Source organism: Narcine bancroftii, chromosome 5 (assembly GCF_036971445.1).
Source record: "Narcine bancroftii isolate sNarBan1 chromosome 5, sNarBan1.hap1, whole genome shotgun sequence".
NCBI lineage: Eukaryota > Metazoa > Chordata > Chondrichthyes > Torpediniformes > Narcinidae > Narcine > Narcine bancroftii.
The window spans coordinates 222,448,830-222,475,483 of record NC_091473.1 but is presented as its reverse complement, the minus strand read 5'-3'; the positions used below and the strand labels follow the sequence as shown (position 1 = coordinate 222,475,483).

At 38.8% G+C, this 26,654-nt stretch overlaps 1 protein-coding gene across 6 annotated transcripts in view; it reads left to right on the top strand.

Annotated features, from left to right (window-relative positions):
- The window catches only part of LOC138764932 (transcription factor ETV7-like), a 98,087-nt gene extending 73,065 nt beyond the window's left edge, over positions 1-25,022 (top strand). For 4 of the 6 annotated variants that reach the window (XM_069941399.1, XM_069941400.1, XM_069941398.1 and 1 more), the window contains 4 exons: positions 2,266-2,493; positions 11,468-11,610; positions 22,422-22,522; positions 24,627-25,022. In XM_069941399.1, coding sequence (XP_069797500.1) covers positions 2,266-2,493; positions 11,468-11,610; positions 22,422-22,522; positions 24,627-24,741 — 587 coding nt within the window. In that variant the 3' untranslated portion in view covers positions 24,742-25,022. The remainder of the gene's footprint in view (positions 1-2,265; positions 2,494-11,467; positions 11,611-22,421; positions 22,523-24,626) is intronic. The other 2 variants (XM_069941402.1, XM_069941401.1) reach the window with 2 other exon arrangements.
- The last annotated feature ends 1,632 nt before the right edge of the window (positions 25,023-26,654 follow it).

Below are 26,654 nucleotides of genomic sequence, written 5' to 3'. Positions count from 1 at the left end.
CAGTGAGTCAAATGTTAGTGGTACGAAAAGTTATGAGGACTGGATTAATCTAAACATGGAAAGGCAGGAGTTGATCTGGAACAGTCAACATGAGTTTGTTGGTGGGAGATCCTCTTTGACAAATTTGATCGAGGTTATTAAAAACATAATATGTTGATGAGGGCAGTGGTGTTGATGTTGGTTTCCCCACTTCATAGAGGCCTTGGCAAGATCTCAAATAAAAAGCTGCAAGACATTCATGAGATGCAAAACATAGCCAAATTGGCTCCAAAGCTTCAAGGGAGCAGAAGATGGGATATGCTAGTGGAGGGCTGCTTTCTTGCATGGGACCAGCTGTATACCTCAGGGATTGGCACTGGAGTCTATACTTTCTGTCCTATGTATAACTATTTGTATATGAGTTCTGGAGGTAGATTAGAAAGTCATCATCTTACACAAAAATAGGTGATAGTATTGAGAGTGAGAAGGGTGGATTTTGGCTACAGAACAATATTGATCAGCTAATAAGTTGGGTGGAGCAATGGTAAATGGACTTTAATTTTGATGTGCAAAGCAATATATTTTGGGAGGCCTAATGCATGCACCATTAAGGGTAGGCCTCCAGTCAGTAATAAAGACATGGTGTACGTCTGTAGATCCCTGAAGATTGCAGTATATAGATATAGATATGCTTGCTTTCATTATTGGGGGATAGAATATAACAGGATGGAAATTAATGTACAACTTTATGAAACATTGATTAGGCCACAGCTGGAGTATTGTGTGTATTCCTGGCACCACATATTCGGAAGGATGTGATTGCAAAGCAGAGGGTGAAGAGAAGATTTGTTGGAATGTTGGCTGAGATCGAGGGTTTCACGTAAGGTTTATTTCCTTGGGTTGGAGGAGACTGAGGTAGAACCTGATGACAATGCACAAAACTGAGGGCCATAGATCGCAATCACATGAGGGAACCTTTCTTCATGATGGAGAAATCAAAATCAAGAGGGTATAGATTTAAAGAACGAAACTACAATAACAATTATTTTAAAGCAGCAACCATTTTTTTCTGAATGATTTGGGGCTGCACACTATTCCCACTTCAACCCCCCTGAGGGCTAGTTTCTAGGCACTTCATACCTCTGAGGTGTGATTACTCTGGAGAAAACTGCTGGATCTTGCCTCTTACTTGCTCCCATTAATTTGCTGGAGCATCTCTAAACCACAGACTGAGCTGGGCTGTCTGAGGACAGAGGTGTCTACTGCTGACATCATCCTCAAACTGCCATACGTTAAGGTTAACACTTAAAATAAATTCAGTAGCTCATTGTTTATTTTGTTGCCATTATTGCTATTCTATTCTCAATTAAATACAAATGTCACTTAAAATCTTGATTTCAGATTCATTTGTACTCAATTAATCTTTTCCATTTATGTACTGGCTCCTTTGATTTATTATTTTCTTGATCTATTTATTAATTAATTTCTACTGTATATATGTCCAGTTTTAATATGCAAGTTTGGAACAGTGTCATGTTTGTATTTAATTTCACGTCCTGGATCATACCACTACATACAGTAAAACCTCCGGTATCTGCCATCCATGGGGATTGGTGGATGCTGGAGAAGTGAATTTTCCAGTTGTTTGAGATTGAATTGATGAACTGATCACTGGGGTGGGGTGGGGGGGGGTGCCAATTTTAAACTTTCAAATTTTTTACCTATTTATTTTCTACGATTTTGCCTGAGGCTGCTGGAACTAAAATTCCAGATAGTGGGGATATTACTGTACCAGATTTCACATCATAATTTAATATGACGAAGGACGGGGCTCTAAATGTATATATATCCTAAATTAATTATTATCACTTGTACTTTCAGTACACATGAAAACAAACAATTCAATTCCATGAATTTTTATATTTATGTAGATTTAACATTTAATTATATATTTATCGAATCTATTTTATGTTATCTTTTTTGTGGAAAGACAGTTCTAAAATCAAGGCTTTGCATAACCACTTTACCTCCACTGTACCACTGGAATAATTGGTGCTTACACTTTCTGGATTATGTGGATTTGAGCCCTGATGATGTGGATTACCCAGCCAGTGTGATTACTCCCCATCCACAAGGGCCAGAATTGAACACAGATGATCTGAAGTGGCAAGGACAGTCTCTCGCTTCCTTCCCACCTCTGTCATCTTAAATACTGAGCAGGAGGTTTTGGTCGATTTGTCAGGTGTATCCACCCCTTTAAAGAAGTCGTGTTCATTCTCCTTCTAGATTGGAGAGTGCCTCAAACCGTGAACAATGGTATAAGTCGAAACTCTCAGAGTGCTGCCTGCGCTCTGTGGCAGGTCACCCCCAGCAAACTGAGCAGTGCTGCTCTGAACAGAACCAGCCACTGGGAAGAACCACTAAACCTCTCAAACCGGCCAGAGACCGCAAGGAAATCTGTGGCATGTTTGTCACCTTCCACACAACAAGCTCCTGCCAATGGGAGAATCGCAGGTGAGGGCTTGGACCAGGAGAGACAACTTAATATTTTTAAAATTTAGACATACAGCATGGTAACAGGCTCTTCTGACCCAAAAGCCCATTACACTCAATTGACATGCAACCCCAGTATGTTTTGAAGGGTGGGAGGAAACCGGAACACCTGGAGGAAACCCACACAGACACGAGGAGAACGTACAAACTCCTTACAGACAGCACCAGATTGAAACCCAGGTCACTGGTGGTGTAAAAGTGTTGCATTAACCGCTTCACTAACCATGTTTCCCCTTAAAATTGGGAAAATTTTGCAGGATGGCCAATAAGCTTCTCCTAATCTTGCTAGTCCTGTTTACAAGAGAGTGAGGTTTGGTCTTCAGAAAATAAAACAGGCCATTAAGAGCAGGCAAGTCCCAGGTTCAATTTCTGTCCATGGGCTCATGCACTGCCAGACTGAGACCTCCCACAAATTGAAGGAACAACACCTCATCTTCAATCTGGGCACCCTCCAACTAGGCAGCATTAACATCAACTTCTCTGGTTTCCATTAAAATCACCCATTCCCCCCTCACGTTTTTCTGCCCCCTGTCACCTTTCCCCCAACTCTATCTCTCTCTTTCTCTTCTCTTTTCCTTTCACAGAGCCAAAATCATTTCTCACCTTTCCTCTTATCATATCCAATTAACACCTTTTGTTGGTTTGGACTCCTCCTCCTGCCAGTCTTCAGTCTTTATTCTGCTGCCTTCCTGTTCTTTGCTTAGACCTTGAAGAAAGGCTCAGGCCTGAAATGGTGGTAATATATCTTTACCTCCTATGGTCGATGTGAGGCCGGCTGAGATCCTCCAGCATTTCTCTGTGTTTTTACTGCATTCTCAGCATTTGCAGACTTTAGTGTTTTGTTCAATTTCTAATTTGCTTTATATTTTGATATGAAAGGCAGAGCATGGAATTTGCTTGGAAACTGATTTTTGCAGAACATTCAAGGCAACTCTGCCCCTGAGAAAGATCCACTTAAGTAATTAACTGGGTTCCTGTAAAATAACTGGGGAATGGCACCCTTTTCCTGGTCAGCCAAGTTCCCATCGATAATATCTATTTTTGTGTCAGAAGTCCAGGATTGATAGAGGAGTCACGTGATGGAGTAGTGGCCGGTCAGGGAACTCCAGCCCTCTCCGGAAAAGTTGACAAATAAAACACACAAAACACAAAGGTACAAGAATAAAAATTAAAACAAAGTAAAAGTAAAGGTGAGAAGAAAATGGCAGCGAAGAGAGAAAAGTCGAAAGCAACGGGAAGAAGAGAAGAAGAAAGAACGTCGGAAGAAGAAGGAGAAGGCCTTACCTGTCCGAGGAGGCCCGCCGCGGAGAGAGAAGCCCGCTCCCTAAGGTCGGTGGAAGTCCCGAGCTCGGGACTACAAAAATGGCTCGCGGAGCCGAGTAAAAGTGTGCAACTGCGCATGCGTGACTCCTCGAGCATGCGCGATGCGCATGAAAAAAAAACACACTGACAGGAGGGGGAACAGCTGAGGAGTCGATCTCCACAGCTGAGAGTGACAGCTGCAACACAGCAACAGGAAGAGAACACAGAAAACAACGAGAACAAGAAAGAAGAGAGCAAAAAGAAAACAAGGAAACAACAGATGGCCAACCCAGAGGAAGAAGAAGAAGAACATAGAGAAATGGAAGAAGAAGGGAAAGGCAGGACAATGGATATATTTTTTAAAGAATATATGGAATCAGTAAAAGAATGGCAATTACAAGAATTTAATGAAATAAAAAGAAGAATTAAGAGTGCAGAAGAAAAAATGAATAAAATAGAGATGGTCATATCAGAGATAGGAAAAAGAGTGGACAATGTGGAAGAACGAGAAATAATCGTAGAAATTGAAGTAGAGGACTTAAAAGAGAAATTAGAAGAATTTAATAAAAAAAGTTAGAGGCACAAGAGCTGTTAGCTCAGAAGATAGATACAATGGAAAACTATAATAGAAGAAATAATATAAAGATAGTGGGCCTTAAGGAAGATGAAGAAGGCAAGAATATAAGAGAATTGAAAAAAGATTGGATCCCCAGGGTCCTAGGAAGACCAGAATTACAGGAAGAAATGGAAATAGAGAAGGCACATAGAACACTAGCCCCGAAACCACAGACACAGAAAATACCAAGATCCATTTTAGTAAAATTCTTAAGATATACAACAAGAGAAAATATATTGGAGAAAGCAATGAAGAAAATAAGAGAAGACAAAAAGCCACTGGAATACAAAGGTCAAAAATTTTTTTCTATCCAGACATAAGTTTTGAACTCCTGAAGAAGAGGAAGGAGTTCAATACAGCAAAAACGATCCTATGGAAAAAAGGATATAAATTTATGTTAAAGTACCCAGCGGTACTTAAAATAGATATTCCAGGGCAACAAAACAGACTATTCTCGGATCCGGAGGAAGCACAAAGATTTGCAGAACAACTACAAAACAAGCAGAGAGATGAAGACATGTAATGAGAGTAAAAAATGACCACGAACTATATGTATGTGTGTTTATGGGTATATATATATATATATATATATATATATAATATATATAGATGTGTATGTATATATGTGTGTACATGAGTGTATCCATATTTAGAGGAAAATATATAGAGTATAGATAAGAATTAATAAGGGAATGAAAGGGAACAGAGGAAATAAGGAGGGAATTAAAAGAGTGACCTTTGTTATATATGAAAATTGAAATCTTTTCCGGGGGGGCTGGGTGGGGAGGAGTTACAGTCACTGCAAAATCAGTTGATGCTTGCGAGTGAATTCGCAAATCCAAATGGAGAGGGGACATGTGGTTGCCCGACAAGTGATAAAGGGCAACTCAGGAGGGGGAGGGGAGAATGGGGTTAAAGAAATTTTAGATAGGAGAATAAGGGAAATGTTTGATGTTTTAGAAATGTTGTCTTATAAAGTGTTCAAAACAAGAAAGCAGAAATGGATAAGAAGGAAAGGTGATGATGAGGAAACGGAAAGGGAAGATAAACAAAGTATGAAATGGCTACGTTGAACTATATGACTTTAAATATTAACGGAATACATAACCAAATCAAAAGGAAGAAACTGCTAAATTTACTGAAAAAATGAAAAAATTGATATAGCATTCGTGCAAGAAACACATTTAACTGAAATGGAGCATAAGAAATTAAAGAGAGATTGGGTAGGACATTTAACAGCAGCGTCATATAATTCAAAAGCTAGAGGAGTAGCTATATTAATCAGTAAAAATGTACCAATTAAAATAGAAGAGGAAATAATAGATCCAGCAGGGAGATATGTAATGATAAAATGTCAGATATATTCGGAGTTTTGGAATTTACTCAATGTATATTCACCTAACGAAGAAGATCAAAAATTTATGCAAGATATTTTTTTGAAGATAGCAGATACACAAGGGAACATATTAATAGGAGGGGATTTCAACCTTAATTTGGATTCAAATATGGATAAAACTGGGAAAAAAATTAACAGAAAGAACAAAGTAACCAAATTTATAATTAAATCGATGCAAGAAATGCAACTTTTGGATATGTGGAGGAAACAACACCCAAAGGAAAAGGAATATTCTTATTATTCGGGTAGACATAAAACATACTCAAGATAGACCTATTCCTGTTATCAGCTCGTATGCAAGACAGAGTAAGAAAAACAGAATATAAAGCTAGAATATTATCGGACCATTCACCCTTGATATTGACAATAGAGTTAGAGGACATCCCTCCAAGAATGTATAGATGGAGATTAAACTCCATGCTACTTAAAAGGTAGGATTTTAGAGAATTCATTGAAAGACAAATTAAAATGTACTTTGAAATAAATACGGAATCAGTGAAAGATAAGTTTATACTATGGGACGCAATGAAAGCGTTCATCAGAGGGCAAATAATAAGTTATGTAACCAAGATGAAGAAGGACTACAATCAGGAAACAGAGCAGTTGGAAAGGGAAATAGTAAATATAGAAAAAGAAGTAGCAATGAAGGAAGACACAACTAAAAGAAGAGAATTGGCAGATAAAAAAATAAAATATGACACACTACAAACATATAAGGTGGAGAAGAACATAATGAAGACAAAACAGAAATACTCTGAACTAGGGGAAAAAACGCACAAAATTCTAGCATGGCAGCTTAAGACAGAACAAGCTAAGAGAATGGTATTGGCATCAAGGAAAAAAGACAAACAAATCACATATAATCCAACGGAGATCGAGGAAAACTTTAGAGAATTCTATGAACAATTATACCAAACTGAAAACGAAAGGAAAGAAGGGAAAATAGATGAATTTTTAACCAAAATTGAACTACCAAAATTACAAATAGAGGAACAAAATAAATTAACAGAACCATTTGAAATAGTAGAAATACAAGAGATAATAAAAAAATTACCAAATAATAAAACACCAGGAGAGGATGGATTCCCAATAGAATTCTATAAAACATATAAAGATTTATTAATTCCTCCCCTCCTGGAAGTAATCAACCAGATTGACTAAACACAAAGCTTACCAGATTCATGCAAAACAGCAATAATTACAGTAATACCAAAGACAGGGAAAGATCCACTCGCACCAGCGTCATATAGACCAATATCATTACTTAACACAGATTATAAGATAATAGCTAAACTATTAGCAAACAGATTAGCAGATTATGTACCTAAAATGGTAAATCTAGACCAAACTGGATTTATTAAAAAAAGATGCACAACAGACAATATTTGTAAATTTATTAACTTAATTCATGCAGTAGAAGGGAGTAAATCACCAACAGTAGCAGTTGCTTTAGACGCAGAGAAGGCCTTTGACAGAGTAGAATGGAATTATTTATTCAAAGTATTGAAAAAAAGTTCAGTTTACCAGAGAAATATATTAATTGGATTAAAGCATTATATAAGGGGCCATTGGCGAAAGTGACAGTAAATGGATATATATCAAAGCAATTTAATTTAAGCAGATCAACAAGACAGGGATGCCCACTATCACCCTTAGCGTTAGCTATAGAACCACTAGCAGAATTGATAAGAACAGAAAATAAAATAAAAGGGATAAAAATAAAAGACAAGTAATATAAAATCAGTTTATTTGCAGATGATGTTATAGTATACTTAACAGAACCAGAATTATCAATAAAAGAATTACATAAGAAATTGAAGGAATATGGAGAAGTGTTGGGTTACAAGATTAACGCAAATAAAAGTGAAGCAATGCCAATGAATAATGAGGATTTCTCAAAATTTAAGAAAGAATCACCATTCAGATGGCAAATGCAAGCAATAAGATACCTAGGTATACAAATAAATAAAAACCTCGGCCATCTATATAAACTCAATTATTATCCACTAATGAAAAAAATTACAGGACGATTTAGAGCATTGGAAAGATTTACCACTAACACTAATAGGAAGGATAAACTGTATTAAAATGAACATTTTCCCAAGGATACAATACCTATTTCAGGCATTGCCAATACACTGGACAGAGAAATTCTTCAAGGAGTTAAAGAAAATAATAAGGAAATTTTTATGGAAAGGGGGTAAACCGAGGATAGCACTAGATAAATTAACAGAATGGTATAAACAAGGAGGCTTACAACTGCCAAACTTAAAAAATTATTATAGAGCCGCACAATTAAGATATCTATCAGATTTTTATCAAACAAGGGAAAAGCCAGATTGGAGAAGATACCTGAACATATATTATATAAATGGGATGAAAAATTGGTACAACGTAGGAGTTCTCCAGTATTACATCATCTGCTCAATATTTGGAAGAAGATTCATGTAGAAAGGAATAAAACAAATTACCAATTACCAAAACTAATACTGACGCAAAATCAGTTAATCCCTTTTACAATAGATAACCTTTCCTTTAGAGAATGGGAGAAAAAAAGGGATCGAAAGAATAGAAAATTGTTTTTCAGGAAATAAATTACTATCCTTTGAACAAATGAAGGATAAATATAATATAACTCAAGATACAGTGTTGGCATACTACCAACTGAGATCCTACTTGAAGGACAAATTGGGAAGCAGTCTGAGGTTATCAGAGGGAAGTAATTTTGAATATGTGATTACAGATACAATGATAATCAAAAAATTTATAAGAAATATGTATATTAAACTGCAAAAAAAGGAGAATGAGGAAACAAATGGTAAAACTAAACAAAAATGGGAACAAGATTTAAACATAAAGATAAAGAAGGAAACATGGGAGAAGTTATTCTCTGGAACTATGAGAAATACAATAAACACGAGGTTACGTATGATACAATATAACTGGATACACAGGCTATATATTACACCTCAAAAGTTAAATAAATGGGACCCAACAGTATCTGACAGATGTTTTCGTTGTAAAAAAGAAATGGGAACAACAATTCATGCAATCAGGACATGTGAGAAAGTAGAAAAATTTTGGGAAGATCTAAACCAGATATTAAATAAAATTACAGAAAACAATATACCAAAAAACCCAGAGATCTTCCTCCTAGGTAACATAAAAAACAAAGAATTTGGACTTGATTTGGATGGTGCACAAAAAAGATTTGTTAAGATAGCTCTAGCCATAGCAAAAAAATGTATTATGTCAACCTGGAAATTAGATGATAACTTGAGAATACAACAATGGTATATAAAAATGAATAAATGTATTCCATTAGAAAAAATAACATATAATTTAAGAAATAATATTGAAATATTTGAACAAATATGGGAGCCATACATGAAACACAATAGAGAAAACCTACCGGGGACATCTACCACCTAAGATAAAGAAAGGAGAAGGAAATGAAAAGAATTGACTCAGTGGAATTTCTTGTTTATTTTTATTGAGTGACAACATTGTTTGACTGGTTTAATGTATCTTAGATTCTTTACTTTAAATGAATGGGGGGGGGAGGTAGGGAGGGTGGGATGGGAGAAGGGGGGAGAAAATGACACTGTATATATTTGAAAAGGAAAATTATGTATCTTGGTCAATGTGGTTTATGGTGTGAAAAATAAAAATTAAAAAAAAAAAGTCCAGGATTCATGTGTCCACTATATAGACGGGCACTAAATCCAGGTGAACATTCTGCACAATACTGAAGGTGTGCTGCTCTACCAGAGATGTTGTCCATCAAATCTTCAATTTGAAGAAGAAAAACGAGCAATGTCACCCAGTGTCCCATCTAATGGTATCCTCCACCCTCCATCATTAACACAGTTCCATTGGTTCTTCATTGCATCATTGTGTGTGGCACTGCATTGAGATCTTGGAGGAACACAGCAGGTTAGAGAAATGGATAGTCAACATTTTGGGTCAAGGCTCTTGTTTAATTCTAATAGAAGGGTGAAATATCAAGCATAAAAAGGAGGAAGGTCTGGGAAAAGGCCAAGAGGCAATAGGACACTGGATAAATGAAGGCAGGAGATGTGGAGTGGGGAGGCAGGAAGGGGATTTGGATTGTAGTTGAAAGGAGGGGAGGCAGCAGTTTGTGAGAGAGCTTAGCTCCCAACAGAGGGAGGAGGAAAATGAGAATGGAGTAGAAAACTAGGGTACAAATTGTTTGCCACACTTCCCACATTTTGGAAATCAATTTAGAATGCTTAATTGACAAGAAAAACCTTGAGATATCCTGAGATCACCATTGTTTCAGGAAAATCTTAATTCAAATTTTTGGAATTTTTAAAAATGTAATCCTAACTTTTATTTCCTCATCTTCCTTCCCTCTGTCTCTTTGTGTGGCTTTCACATTTTCATTTATGTTTTCTGTCTTTTTTCCTTGTAGAGTGAGACACACATTTCTTCCATGCCAGGAACACAAATAGGAAACTGGCACAATCTGGGTGTGACACAGGGTACTGACAACAACCAAATATTAAAGACCAGTGCCATCACAGTTAATTCCTGTCAGTGTAAGCTTCTCCTTGGCAACTGCTGGAGTCTGAAGCAGATTGTTAACAACCCTGCTGTTTTGTTTAACCCAAAGATAATCTTCTGACTACATAATCTGTGCAAAACCAACCTTGGTGACATAAGAACAAGAAACAGGAGCATGTTTAGGCCATCCGGCCCATCAAGCCTGCTCTGCCATTCAATGAGATCATGGCTGATCTGATGATGGGTTCATCTCCATCTACCTGCCTTTTCCCCATATCCCTTAATTCCTTTACTATGTAAAAATCTATCTAATTGTGTTTTTTAATGTATTTACTGAGGAAATCTCTACTGGGCAGCAAATTCCATAGATTCACCACCCTCTGGGAAAAGTATTTTCCCCTCATCTACGTCTCTGAATCTTGAGGCTATGTCCTCTATTTGTGGTCACCAGCACTAATGGAAACAACTTACTTACTTCTATCTTATCTGTCCCAAACATTTCTAGAAGATCCCCCCCTCATTCTTCTAAATTACAGCGAGAACAGTCCCTAAATTGCTTACCTGGCCTCTTATTTCCTCATGTAGTTTAGTATAAAATTTTGGTGCATTACGATCCTTTGGAGTGCGTTAGAGCATTTTTCTATGCTGCCAGTATTATATAAATGCAAATTCTTCCTCTGAAACTATTGTGTTTCCAAACAAGGAGAAAAAACTCATATCCTTCCAGCCAATCTCATGGAACCACAATGTGTTGTTTTCACCATCCACCCACCTCCTGGGAAGTACAGGACATTCACAGGATAACATGTCTATAACATGTCTCAGAAAACATTGGAAAATCCTCTCTGTTTCACTGTTTGTATGTTACAGAATGATTGTGTGTGTGTGTGTGTGTGTGTGTGTGTGTGTGTGAAAAAGACTTGATTAATAGCCCTTGAATTTTAGAAGCATATGAAAGTAAGACATTCCTGTTTTCAGATCCTCCATCAAGATGAGCTGGGGTAACAGATGGGCTTAGGGATGGGGGGGGGGAGACTGTTGGAAGGATTGCCTGTAGTGGGTACTAATTCCTAATGAGAATGATTTTTGTACAGACTGCAGGCTGCTCTGGGATTATGTTTATCAGCTACTTTCTGACAGTCGATACCAGCCCTACATCCGGTGGGAAGATGAGGAATCCAAGGTTTTCCGTGTGGTAGATCCCAACGGATTGGCAAGTCTTTGGGGCAATCACAAGGTGAGCATAGATGAACAGACCCAACCCCAGGATCATCACAGGTTCCTTGTTAAAGGGACTTTGAACCTGGGTATCATTTAAAATTGCAACCTTTAATTGATAAACCTCCTTCTCACATACAATTTCACAAATATGACTGAATTTTTTTGAAGAGGTGACTAAAAGAATTGGTGATGGCAAGATAGTAGCCATTGTCTGCATGAACATTAGCAAGGGCTTTGATAAGATTAGGTGCTATAAGGGAGGCTGATTCAGAAGGTTGAATCAAATGGGATTCAAGGTGAGCAAGACAAGAGGAGTCACGTGATGGAGTAGTGGCCGGTCGGGAAAACTAGCCATCTCCAGGAAAATAGGAAAAAAGCAAAGCATAACAAATTTAAAATATAAGAAATAGAAGATAAAGATACAGAGAAGAGAATGAAGATGGCTTCCAAGAAGGAGAAAGTAAAAACAACTGGAAAAAAAGTAGAAAAGTCACCAGAGAAGAAAGAAGAAGGCCTTACCTGCAAGAAGGAACAGGGCGCTGCGGTGGTGAGGAGCACCCGTCCCCCAAGGTCAGTGCCTGCTCTGTGGAGTCACGACTCACCGGCCGGTGGACTACAAAAATGGCTCTCAGAGCCAAATAAAAGTGCACAGTGCACGATCAAAAGAGAAAGAGGACACCGGCAGTAGGGGGGCTCAGCAGAGGAGCAGGCTGCCACAGAGTGAAAGCTAAGGGACATCCGACAGCAGGGCATTCAGCTGGAGGATGAGGAAGGCAGTAGAAAAGGGAGCAATGAAACACACACGGGAAATAGACGGAGGGATGACCGACAAGAAGATCAATGTCAGGTAGCACAACAGACGAGCAGCCCAGGAAGGAGGACCAGCAACAAGAGGCCCAGCAAGAAGAGGCCCGACAAAGAGATACAAGCAGCTCATCAGGAAAAACAGAAGAGACACAGACACAAAGAAGAGAAGAAGAAGACACAAACACAGAAGAGGAAGAAGAAGACCAAGATCTTCACAGAGAAATAGAAGTTAAAACTGACAGACAAAGAAAAATAAAAGGTAAAACTGATGAACAGAATTTAGATAAAGTTTTTTTTTGAAGAACAAATGAGATCACTAAAAGAATGGTTGTCATTAGAATTTAATGCAATTAAAAGGAAAATGAACAGAAGATAAAATGCAAAGGTTAGAACTGGTAATGACAGAAATAGGGAAAAGAGTAGAGAATGTGGAAGAGTGGGAAACAGCTGTAGAAATGGAAGTGAATGACTTAAGAGAAAAATTGGAAGGAAATGACAAAAAAAATTAAAGAGACACGAGCTGTTATCTCAGAAAATTGATATGTTGGAAAATTATAGTAGGTGAAAGAACATAAAAATAGTGGGCCTGAAGGAGGGTGAAGAAGGCACAGATGAAGGAATTTATAAAAGGATGGATCCCGAAGGTCCTGGGAACGGCAGAAATGCAGGAAGAAATGGAAATAGAAAGGGCACACAGAACATTAGCTCCGAAACCACAGACACATCAAAAACCAAGATCCATCTTAGTAAAATTTTTGAGATACAAGACAAGAGAAAATATACTGGAACGGGCAAGGAATAAAGCTAGAGAAGATAATAAACCATTGGAATACAAGGGTCAAAAAATATTTTTTTTACCCAGACATGTTTTGAATTCTTAAAGAGGAGGAAGGAGTTTAATACAGCAAAATCGATTTTATGGATAAAAGGTTACAAATTCATGTTAGGACATCCAGCCGTGCTTAAATTATTTATACCCGGGGAGCAAAACAGACTGTTCTCGGATCCAGAGAAAACGCAAGAATTCGCAGAACGTTTGCAGGACAGGAAAAAAGATGAAGAGATGTAACAAGAATGAAGAACAGCGATAAAGTATATATAGAGATGTAAAAACAATGTATATTTAAAGAACTAAAGAGGGAAAAGAGAAGGGAAGGAAGGGAGTAAGGGGGGGGGAAGAGAGAGAGCTTTGCTATATGTGTTTAAAAAAGTGTTTTCTGGAGAGGGCTGGGTAGAGGGGGAATAACCGTCACTGCAAAAGCATTTGACACTGCGAACAAGATCGCAATCCAAATGAAAAGGGGAGTTGTGCTTGCCCGGCATGGGATATGGGGCAACTCAGAGAGGGGGGGGAACTTTTTGGGTTAAGGTATTAGTGGATGTGGGAACTGCGAGGGTACTTTATGTTTTAAATGTGTTGTCGTACATTAAGTGTAATAAGAGAAAACTAAGAGATGAAAATAGGGAGAAGGGGGATGGAGGTGGCAAAGAGGTGGAAAAGAGGTGTATGCAAGATATAAGATGGCCATGTTGAACTATATGACTATAAACATTAATGGAATACGTAACCAAATTAAAAGGAAGAGGCAACTAAATTTATTGAAGAAGGAAAAAATAGATATAGCATTTGTGCAGGAAACACATCTAACTGAAGTGGAACATAACAAATTAAAGAGAGACTGGGAAGGACACATAGTGGCAGCATCCTATAATTCAAAAGCTAGAGGTGTAGCCATACTAGTTAACAAAAATGTACCAATCAAAATAGAGGAGGAAATAATAGATCCAGCAGGGAGGTATGTAATAATAAAGTGTCAGATATACTCAGAATTTTGGAAGTTGCTCATTCTGATCATTCACCCCTGTTATTTTCAATAGAACTGGAGGACATCCCACTAAGAACATATAGATGGAGGTTAAACTCCATGCTACTTAAAAGGCAGGAATTTAGGGAGTTCATTGAACGCCAAATTAAAACATATTTTGAAATAATCACAGGATCAGTGAAAGACAAATTTATATTATGGGATGCAAAAAGAAAACCCTTCATTAGAGGGCAGATAATAAATTATGTGACTAAGATGAAAAAGGATTACAATCGGAAAATAGAGCAGTTGGATAGGGAGATAGTAAGAACAGAAAAGGAATTAGTAAAAAGGGATGTTATAACGGAAAGGAGAGAATTGGTCGACAAAAAAAAAATACGAAACATTACAAACGTATAAGGTGGAGAAGAACATAATGAAAACAAACCAAAAGTATTACGAACTGGGAGAAAAAACACAAAATATTAGCCTGGCAACTTAAAACTGAACAAGCTAAAAGAACGACACTGGCATCAAGGAAAAAGGACAAAGAAATTACATATAACCAAACAGAGATTAATGGAAATTTTAAGGAATTTTATGAACAATTATACCAAACTGAGAATGAGGGAAAAGATAATAAAATAGAGGAATTTTTAGATAAAATTGAACTGCCGAAATTGCAAGAAGAGGATCAAAACAAACTAATAAACCCATTTAAAATAGAGAAAGTAAAGGATATATTTAAAAAGCTGTTGAACAATAAAACACCAGGAGAGAATGGATTTCCAATAGAAATTTATAAAAACATTTATTTTTTCTTTGGCTTGGCTTTGCGGACGAAGATTTATGGAGAGGTATGTCCACATCTGCTGCAGGCTCGTTGGTGACTGACAAGTCTGATGCAAGACAGGCAGGCATGGTTGCAGTGGTTGAAAGGGAAAATTGGTTGGTTGGGGTTGGGTGTTGGGTTTTTCCTCCTTTGTCTTTTGTCAGTGAGGTGGGCTCTGCGGTCTTCTTCAAAGGAGGTTGCTGCCCGCTGAACTGTGAGGCGCCAAGATGCACAGTTGGAGGTGATATCAGCCCATTGGTGGTGGTCAATGTGGCAGGCACCAAGAAATTTCTTTAAGCAGTCCTTGTACCTCTTCTTTGGTGCACCTCTGTCTCGGTGGCCAGTGGAGAGCTCACCATATAACACGATCTTGGGAAGGCTATGGTCCTCCATTCTGGAGACATGACCCACCCAGCACAATTGGATCTTCAGCAGCATGGATTCGATGCTTGTGGACTCTGCCAGCTCAAGTACTTCAATGTTGATGATGAAGTCACTCCAATGAATGTTGAGGATGGAGCGGAGACAGCGCTGATGGAAGCGTTCTAGGAGCCATAGGTGATGCCGGTAGAGGACCCATGATTCGGAGCCGAACAGGAGCGTGGGTATGACAACGGCTCTGTACACGCTGATCTTTATGTGTTTTTTCAGGTGGTTGTTTTTCCAGACTCTTTTGTGTAGTCTTCCAAAGGCACTGTTTGCCTTGGCGAGTCTGTTGTCTATCTCGTTGTCGATCCTTGCATCCGATGAAATGGTGCAGCCGAGGTAGGTAAACTGGTTGAGTTCTGTGTGCCCGATGGAGATGTAGGGGGGCTGGTAGTCATGGTGGGGAGCTGGCTGATGGAGGACCTCAGTTTTCTTCAGGCTGACTTCCAGGCCAAACATTTTGGCAGTTTCCGCAAAACAGGATGTCATGCGCTGGAGAGCTGGCTCTGAATGGGCAACTAAAGCGGCATTGTCTGGAAAGAGTAGTTCACGGACAAGTTGCTCTTGTGTCTTGGTGTGAAGAGACTGCCATCCATGCGGTACCGGATGTAAACACCGTTTTCATTGTTGAGGTCCTTCATTGTTGAGGTCCTTTAAAGAGTTATTACTTCCTCCTCTCCTGGAAGTAATGAACCAGATAGAAGAAACACAAGACTTGCCAGATTCATGTAAGACAGCAATAATTACAGTAATACCAAAGATGGGGAAGGATTCATTAACACCAGCATCATATAGACCAGTATCTCTACTCAACTCAGACTATAAGATAGTAGTGAAATTATTAGCAAACAGATTGGCCGATTGGGTACCTAAAATAGTAAAACAAGATCAAACTGGATTTATTAAGAAAAGACAAACAACGGACAATGTCTGTAAACATTCATCTAATCCACGCAGTTCAAGGAAATAAGAAACCAACAGTGGCTGTTGCTCTAGACGCAGAAAAAGCCTTTGACAGAGTAGAGTGGAGCTACTTACTTAAAGTATTACAGAAGTTCAATCTACCAGGAAAATATATTAATTAGATTAAAGCATTGTAGAATGGACCGTTGGCGAAGGTAACAGTAAATGGATATGTATCGAGTAACTTTAAATTAAGTAGGTCATCTAGACAGGGATGTTCACTATCCCCCTCATTGTTTGCCTTAGCAATAGAACCTTTGGCAGAACTGATAAGAATAGAAAATAAAATAAAAGGGATAAAAATAAAGGAGAAGGAATATAAAATCAGCTTATTTGCAGATGACATCATAGTATACCTAACAGAACCAGAGGTATCAGTAAAAGAATTACATAAGAAATTGAACGAATATGGAGAAATATTGGGGTACAAGATCAACGCAAATAAAAGTGAAGTGATGCCAATGAGTAACGCAGACTATATAGAATTTTAAAAAGAATCACTATTTAAATGGCAAACACAAGCAATTCGATATCTAGGGATCAGGTTAGATAATAACTTAAGCCACTTGTACAAACTAAATTATCAGTCACTAATAAAGAAATTGCAAGAAGACTTAGAACATTGGAAAGAATTACCGCTAACGTTGATAGGGAGGGTAAACTGCATTAAAATGAACGTGTTCCCAAGGATACAATACTTATTTCAAACGTTACCAATTCCTTTAACAAAAAAATTCTTTGATAAACTAAAGAGAATAATAAGGAAATTCTTGTGGTAAGGGGGGGAAACCGAGGATAGCGTTAGATAAATTAACAGAGAGGTATAATCAAGGTGGTTTGCAGTTACCAAATTTTAGAAATTATTATAGAGCCGCACAATTAAGGTATTTATCAGATTTTTACCAGACTGGAGTAAGATAGAATTAGATAAAATGGGGGAGAAGGTATTGGAACATATACCGTATAAGTGGGATGAAAAGCTGGTGCAATATAAAAACTCACCAGCACTGCATCATTTACTTAATACATGGAAGAAGATCCACTTAGAAAGGAAAAAAACGAATGATCAAATACAAAAATTATTATTGACGCAAAATTCGCTGATCCCTTTTACAATAGACAACCTTTCTTTTAGAGAATGGGAGAGAAAAGGAATCAAAAGAATGGAAAATTGTTTTTTTGGAAACAATTTATTAATATTTGAACAGTTGAAGTACAAATATGGAATAACTCATGGTACAATGTTTGCATATCATCAATTGAAAGCTTATTTAAAGGATAAATTGGGAAACAGATTGAGATTACCAGAAGGAAGCAGCTTTGAATATGTGATTGCAGACACAATGATAATTAAAAGATTTATAACGAATATGTACATTAAGCTGCAAGATAAGGAAAATGATGAAATAAACTATAAACCTAAACAGAAGTGGGAAGAGGATTTAAACATAAAGATAAAAAATGAAGTATGGGAAAAGTTATGTTCTGGAACTATGAAGAATACAATAAACACGAGGTTACGCATGATACAGTATAATTGGTTACACAGGGTATGTATCACGCCTCAAAAATGAAAAGAATGGGATTCAACATTATCAGATAGATGTTTTCGCTGTAAGAAGGGATCGACATTACATGCAACTTGGGCATGTACGAAAGTGAATATGTTTTGGGAAGAACTAAATCAGATACTAAACAAAATTACAAAAAATAACATAGCAAGAAAACCAGAGATATTTCTTTTAAGTAACATAAGAAGTAGAGAATTAGGCCTCAAATTGGATAAAGTGCAAAAACGATTCATTATGATAGCCTTAGCAATAGCAAAAAAATATATAATGTCAACTTGGAAAAAGACAAAGGAGGAAAAACCCAACACCCAACCCCAACCAACCAATTTTCCCCTGCAACCGCTGCAACCATGTCTGCCTGTCCCGCATCAGACTTGTCAGCCACAAACGAGCCTGCAGCTGACGTGGACATTACCCCTCCATAAATCTTCATCCGCGAAGCCAAGCCAAAGAAAGAAGACATGGAAATGAATAAATGTATTCCAGTGGAAAAAATAACATATAATTTTAAAAATAAAGTCTCAATGTTTGAACAAATTTGGGAACTGGACATGGAACATATCAGAGAGAGCTTGCCTACGACCTCCATCCCCTAAAATGAGAATGAAAATGATAAGAAGACAAAACGACTAGATTCAGTGTATAATAAATAGATGACACATTTTTCTTGTTTATTTTCCTTTGTGTGAATATATTGTTTTATGGTTTTATTGTATTGTATATATTAAATATTTATGGGTTTTGGAGGGGGTGGGTAGAGGGGAGGGAGGGAAATGGGGAAAAAAAGGGAGTAAGGACTACTGTGTAAATTTAATGAGAAACATTTGTATATATTTTGGTTGATATGGTTCATAATGTGAAAAATAAAAAATTATTTAAAAAAAGGTGAGCAAGACAGTTGGGTACAAAATTGGCTTGGTGGTAGGAGTCAGAGGGTGGAAATGGAGGACTGTTTTTCTGAGTCACCCATGGTGGATCGTAGGGATCGGTGCTGGGTCCACTGTTGCTCATCATCTACATCAACAATTTGGATGGAAATGTAATTGGTATGGCTCATAACTTGGTGTGTGAGACTAAAGTTAGAGATGTTGTGGACAGTGACAAAGGTACTGTACCTGAGATTACAACAGGATCTAGATCGATTGGGAAAGTGCGACAGGAAACAGTGACAAATTATGTATTTTGAGGAATTGAGATAGGACAGGACTTGCACAGTAAATGGCGGGGCCCTGGAGAGTGTGGTAGAATAGAGAGACTTTCAGTTATAGAGTTATGCAGCATGGAGATAGTCCCTTCAGCACAACTTGCCCATGCCAACTAAAATGTCCCACCCACACTAGTCACACCTGCCTGTGTGTAGCCTATATCCCTCAAAACCTATCATATCCATGCATCCATCCGAATTTTTCTTCAACATTTCAAGAGTACCTGCTTCGACCATTTCTTTCGGCAGACTGTTCCATACACCCACTACTCTCATATTTTTAAAAAAGTTCCTATTAAATCTCTCTCCCTTCACGTTAAATCAATTTCTGCTGGATACCAACCCTCCAACTCTAGGCAACATGTACATTCCCCCAATCTATTCCTCTCATGATTTCATATCACCCTATAAGATCACCTCTCATCCTCCTGCGCTCCAAGGAATAATGCCCTAGCCTGTTCAACTCTCCCTATAGCTCAGGTTCCAAGTTCTGGTGATAGCCTCATAAATATTATTTGTACCCTCTCCAACTTGACAACCTTTCTTGTAGCACGGTGACCAAACTGAACACAATACCCAAAATGGGGCCTCACCAACATCTTATACAACCTCCACTACTCAATACTCTGACTAACAAAGGCCAGTGTGCAGAAAGGTCTTATGAGCATGCCATCAACCTGCGTTGCCTCTTTCAAGATACTCCTAGATCACTCTACAACATCCTCCAGATCCCTACCATTCACAATGTAGATCTTACCCAGGTTAGACGTCCCAAAATGTACCACCTCTCAATTCTCTGTATTAAATTCCATCAACCATTCCTCTGCCCACTTGCCAATCTGATCAAGACCCTACGGCAATTTTTGGCAATCACCTTCACTCGACAGTACCAGACACTTCAGTATCATCCACAAACTTGCTGAACATGCCATGGGCGTTTTCATCTAAATTATTGATATAGATGATAAATAACAATGGTCCCATTATACGTAGTTCCATGAAAGTGAGGACACTAGTAGGCAAGGTAGCATTTGGCATGCCTGCTTTCATCGGTCACGGCATTAACATACGAGTTGGGACGTCATGTTATAATTCTACGAGGTGTTGTTGAGACCACACTCAAAGTATTTTGAGCAGTTCTGGTCACCTAGCTATACAAAGCATGTAACTAAGCTGGAAAGCATGCAGAAAAGATTCACGAGGATCTTACTGCAAAAGGAAGACTTGAATTATAGCTGTATTCAGACTCTCTTGCAATGCAGGTCAACACATCATTTGCCCTGTTACTTGCCTGCTGCACCTTCAGCAACTTATGTATGAGCTCAACCAGGTTCATTTGGATATGAGCACTACCCAGTCTCTCACCATTTGACAAATACTTGGCTTTTCTGTTTTGTGCACCAATGCAGATGATCTCGTCTTATGGTAAAATCCCTGTTATCTGGAAATCAAGCAACCGGCAAAAAAAATTGCGGAAAATAAATGGGTTAAAAAATATGTAAGTTTAAAATTGGTGCGCCTCACCATTAGTTCTCCATTCACACAACTCGCAGTCTCAAGCAACCAGAAAATGCACTTATCTGGCATCTACCAATCCTCATAGGTGCCGGATACTAGAGGTTTTATTGTATATTCCATTAGCCTTGTTCTTGCCCACTCGCTCAGTTATCCCCAGCCCCCTGAAACCTCTTTACTTTGTCTCCCGTGCTCAAAATCCTGCCTAATTTAATGCCATGAGCAAACTTGGAAATATGGTATTTGAACCTCTGACAATTCGTTGCCATGGCTTGCAAAAAATCTGGGTTCCTAGCACCCATGCCTGTTGAACCCCACTTTTCATAGCCTGCCAACCTGAAAACAAGCCATTAATTCCCTCTTTTTACTTACTGACCTTGTCCCCAAATTCCATCTGTTCTAACTTAGTTGACCAGTCACCTATGTAGAACCTTATTGATTGCCTCCCAAAAATCCAAATAGACCTATTAGCATATTCCATTATTTGCAGCCTTTGTTGACTCTGCTTATCGTATCCCACCCTCTGATACTATCTCCACCCTTTCTCCCCCTCCCCACTCGCATTTGACCTATCTGCCAATCAAGCTCTATTCACCTAGATCCACTAACTTTCTGGCTTCCTACTCACCTTCTTATTACTGTCTGTTTCCCCTCTATACTCTCATGTCAGTTCTCTATCTGACATGAGAACTATTCATTCCCTCCCCACAGGTTCAAATCCAGTGCTGTCTGTAGGGAGTTTGTATGTTCTCTCCGTGTCTGCTTGGGATTTTCCCAGGTGCTCCAGTTTCCTCCCGCCCTCCAAAACCTACAGGGTTGTAGGTTGCTGAGAAAACTCAGCAGGTCAGAGAGTGTACTTTATATAGCAAAGGTAAAGGTATATAACCAATGTTTCAGGCTTCAGTCCTTCATCAAGGTGAGGGGCTCAAGCCTGAAACATTGGTTGATGCGGTGAGTTCCTCCAGCCACATGTTTTAATTTTCAAAATAAGCCAAGACCACTGGTTCCATTTTATCAATTTTATTTACACATTTCTGCACAATACTGGTCACAGGTTGGCACTATTGTTGATGGCATCACATGGAAAGACCTCTGAACATTGCTTCTACAGTGTGAATTCCTTGTATGTTATACAGTAAAACCCCTGATATATGGCACCTATAGGAATTGTTAGGAGCCGGATAAATCAATTTTCCAACTGCTTGACACCATGTATTGCGTGATTGGTGAAATAATGGCGAGGCGCTCCAATTTTAAACCTTCATATTTTTTATTTTCCATGATTTTTTTTGCCGGTCGCTTGAGACTACTGGTTGCTTGAATTCTGGATAACAGAGGTTTTACTGTATTTACTAATGACAGAGAAGGAGGATATTCAGCCCACTGAGTGTGTTTTAACCTTCAGAGCAATGCCATCAGTCTCCTCACTCCATTTTATTTCCCTGTAACTCCTCACATGCCCATCAAAGCAATCCCTCCCCCCTCCACCTATGCACTAGGAGTAACATACAGCAGGTCCATTCACCCACCAACCGAGATGTGGAGGGAGCATCTGGAGAAATCCGCGCAGTCACAGGGAGAATGTGAAAACCACGCAGACAGGATTGAACTCCAGTTGCTGGAATTATGAGGCAAACAATTATGCTCAGGACAGAACAGCAGTTCTCTTTTTGAAGGAGGTTCTCCTTTTTCCTTTTCCTGCAGAATCGAGCAAACATGACTTACGAGAAGATGTCAAGAGCTTTGCGCCACTACTACAAACTAAACATTATCAAGAAAGAACCCGGCCAGAAACTGCTGTTCAGGTGAGGGCATCTCAAGTCACCTCAGCAAAGGGACAGGGTCATTCATCATCACAGTAACAGGCCAAACAGGAGGTCACCAAAAGCCATCCTAAGCAGCTGTTATTTCTCACCCATTATAACCTGAGGGATCATGCCACAGAGGAAGGACACTTGAAAGAGACCAGCAACAGAAGGGCCATGGACCGTTCTGCTGAGACCTCTCAATTCATCCCAACCAGACACAGAAAGAAGGCCGACTTGATCTATAAAGGTCCGCATCAGACTGGCCAGTTCACCTGCTTTCCAAATTTTTTCTGCTGCCTTTGCAGCACAGCATGGGTGGTACAGTTAGCGTAGCTTTAGCACAATGGTATTACATTTCCAGCGACACAGGTTCAAATCCAGTGCTGTCTGTAGGGAGTTTGTAAGTTCTCTCCGTGTCTGCTTGGGATTTTCCCAGGTGCTCCAGTTTCCTCCCGCCCTCCAAAACCTACAGGGTTGTAGGTTAAAAACACAAAGCTGAGAAAACTCAGCAGGTCAGAGAGTGTACTTTATATAGCAAAGGTAAAGGTATATAACCAATGTTTCAGGCTTCAGTCCTTCATCAAGGTGAGGGGCTCAAGCCTGAAACATTGGTTGTTTATGTTTGCTATATAAAGTGCACTGTTTGATCTGCTGAGTGTTCCCAGCTTTGTGTTTTTAATCTACAATCCTGTAGGTTTTGGAGGGTGGGAGGAAACTGGAGCACCCAGGGAAATCCCAAGCAGACACGGGGAGAACATACAAACTCATCTTAATCTTAGCTTTGTGCTAAGATTAATCTCAATCTCGGGGACTACAGGCTTTCTTGTTTTACTACTGGCATTGTATTTAGGTGTAATTGGACAGTACAGGTTTAAATAGCCAGAATCAGCTTCCCAAAATGTAATATTTTTCAAATCCCAGGACCTTCTCTTTCAAACTACGAAGCTGGCCAAAAATCATTGAATCAAAATGAGCAATGGCTTTGATTGGCAGCTTATCTAGCAGGAAATGGCATAAGGAACATCCCGTTAAACTTTGCAATATTCTAAGAGGAAAACAGTTGTCAACTTTGAAATATCTCCCCTGTAACAGTAAACACAACACCATCATTTCAGGGAAAAATAAAAAAATTCCTACCTTGCTCCATTAACATATAAGAAGATGACTTGGAAGAGTAGAATCCATGGTTCAGTTTATGTAAGGAATGAAAAGCATCCACATTAGGTTAGAATTTTGATTGGCTGTGGAAGGGGCAGGTTTGATCAGGTAAGCATCATTCTCTTGACTATTGACCTTTCTAAGCACCTGAAGCATCTAAGCTTCCCTCACAGTCACCCCCGTCCTCTGTCATATGAATGCCCAGGATCTCACGTCTGACTGCCTTTTTAAGTACCACACACTGGCTGTAAAGGTTAAAACCTTGTGTTTTTGATTTGTAGACTATTGCTTTAAGTAAGAAATGTTTGCAGTGTTACCATAGTTATTACAATGTTATAAGAAATGTTTGTAGTGTTACCATAGTTATTACAATGTTATATCTGGGCATACAAAGGAGGAAAAACCCAACCCCAACCAACCAATTTTCCCCTGCAACCGCTGCAACCGTGTCTGCCTGTCCCGCATCGGACTTGTCAGCCACAAACGAGCCTGCAGCTGACGTGGACATTTACCCCTCCATAAATCTTCGTCCGCGAAGCCAAGCCAAAGATATCTGGGCATACGGGGAGCTTGCTTTCATTCTTCAGAGAATCAAGACAGAGATGTAAGCTCTCGAGATACTTTTCTTTGAATTCATCTTAATCATCTTAATTTTGGTTTAACTGTTTAAAGAAGAATATTATTATTATTATACAGATGTTTTATTTACTCAAGTTATGAAAAACTCAATGTGAAGTTATGCAAGTTATGTTTTATCAACCAATTAAAGGCTACATAAGGCTGCAATTTCAAAGTTTGATTAGTTGGAAATAAGATAGTAATTCGGAATACTGATGCTTATGTTTCTGTGAAATGACGTTTTGAAATTGGGAAATAATATAAACATGGAAAGTGTCATCTATACTGGCCCCTGACCAGATCTGACCTTTGTACCTTTAAACAGGTTCCTGAAGACTCCGGAGGAAATCGCCCATAAACCCGACAAGTTGGAACAACTGGAAATACAGGAGCAGGATGGAGCCGACTTCAAAGAGGACACATTTGAACTGTCACCGTGACACCGAAACAATGATGGCACTATTCAGAACCCTGAACCTAACCAGTTCTTGCCACCACTGGCTGACATCCGTCAATCGTGGTGACACCAACTCAAAACAAACTTTTTTTTTCCTCTCCAATGGTACCACTGTGAAGTTGTCCCCACAATGGGGAACTGTGATTTTTGTTTGTTAATATTAGCACTACATCGGATCTATGCACTGGAACATACAAGTTAAATTGAGAAACTTGCTGTAACATTTCTGAAGGGAAATGGTGAATAAATTCTTAATTCTTTGTATCTTTCCTGCTTCTGCAGACACCCCTGTGTGTGTCTCCATCTCACTTATAACAACCCAGAACATTGGAACTGAGGCTTCACTAAGAGTAGATTCCTTTGCATTCTCAAGCAGTTGAGTGAAAGATGCTACTGGCAGGTTAATCAATCCAGCTGTAGAGACATCAGTCACTCTGCTTTGGTCCTTGACCTAATATAATTTGGGAGGTGGGCCACCAGGAGTCAAGCATGAACCAAGGGCTTGTTTGTGGGCTTGAGGTCAGGCTGAGGCAACTGCCAGCAAGTGATAGCAGGGTAGCTGTAACCCAGAGCCCCAAAGAAGCACAATAATTATTTGGCATCTGACTTTGATCAATATATGTTGCATCAATCCTTGAACTAATTGGATATGGGAAGTAAAGGCCTAATTCCAACACAAGATCTCTATTTACCACATTAATTAAGAAAGGCTTTTTGTTAACCACTACAGGATAAATTACCTGAGACAAGCAGAGACATTGTTAGATCATCAAACCATGAGATATCTCTGGAAGGTTCTATTACCATGCTATATCTCTAAACAAAGTTTCCGGAGATGATAATTTCCCTATTATGATTACCAAAGTATAATAAATGATTAATAGATTCCACAGAAAGCTGGTTGATAAGTTAATTGCCCCAATGTAGTGTGGCTAGTAGAACAGAGGAAGAATAGGTGAGTGGGAAAACTAATGGAAATATGGGATGGCTCTGCTGTGACTTGGGATAAACTCAAAAGGCCAAATGGTCTACTATGTAATATGAAAAATCTGATTACTGAACTAATTCATTGTCTTGCTCTGACTGACTGCTATAATTTATAATTCCAGATTTAAATTAATCAGACCATGTAATTCACTCTGTATGCACAGCTCCACAAAGTGTTTGACCAGACTTTTAAGGGTGACTGGAGAAAATAACATCATTTCTCCACAATTGCTTTTTTTTTGAAAATGCAACATGTTAACAGACCCATGAGCCAGTGCTGTCGAAATACACCAATCAACCATATAATTTTTGAAGGGTGGGAGGAATCCCACAGTGACACAGAGAGAACATAATTTCTTTACAGACGCTGCCGAATTCGAACCTGTGTCACTAGCACTGTATAAGTTTTGAAGCAGCTATTTTGATCTTCACTGCAATAAGATTTGTCTGTCTCATTTACCCACCCAGTCTCAATTATCTCTCTTCTCTTTTTGGTTTTTCTCTTTATAATAACTCCCCCTCCTTTACACAATTTACAATCCACATTTTCTCCCTTCATTCCAATGAGTCATCAATGGCCTGAGAATCAAGCTACTTTCTCCCCCCTGCAGCTGCTGCCACATATGCTAACCCAACAGTTTTGGCTCTTAATTCTCCCAGTTCAATGGAATTGCTAGGAAAGGCCAAACTCAAAATGAATCAGCCCATTTGAATCTGGATGAGTGTGGTGTGGCAAACACTGCAGAAGTGTGCAGTCTTTCATTCAACAATTAGAAGTATTTCTCCAAAGATCAAGAATGATGGAAGTCAAAGATTTGGGGTAGACACTTAACAATCGGGACAATTGGATTGGAGGAGTGCTTGCAGGGAAAACTAATTAAGCTCAGTTAATGGTCCAATATACAAAAC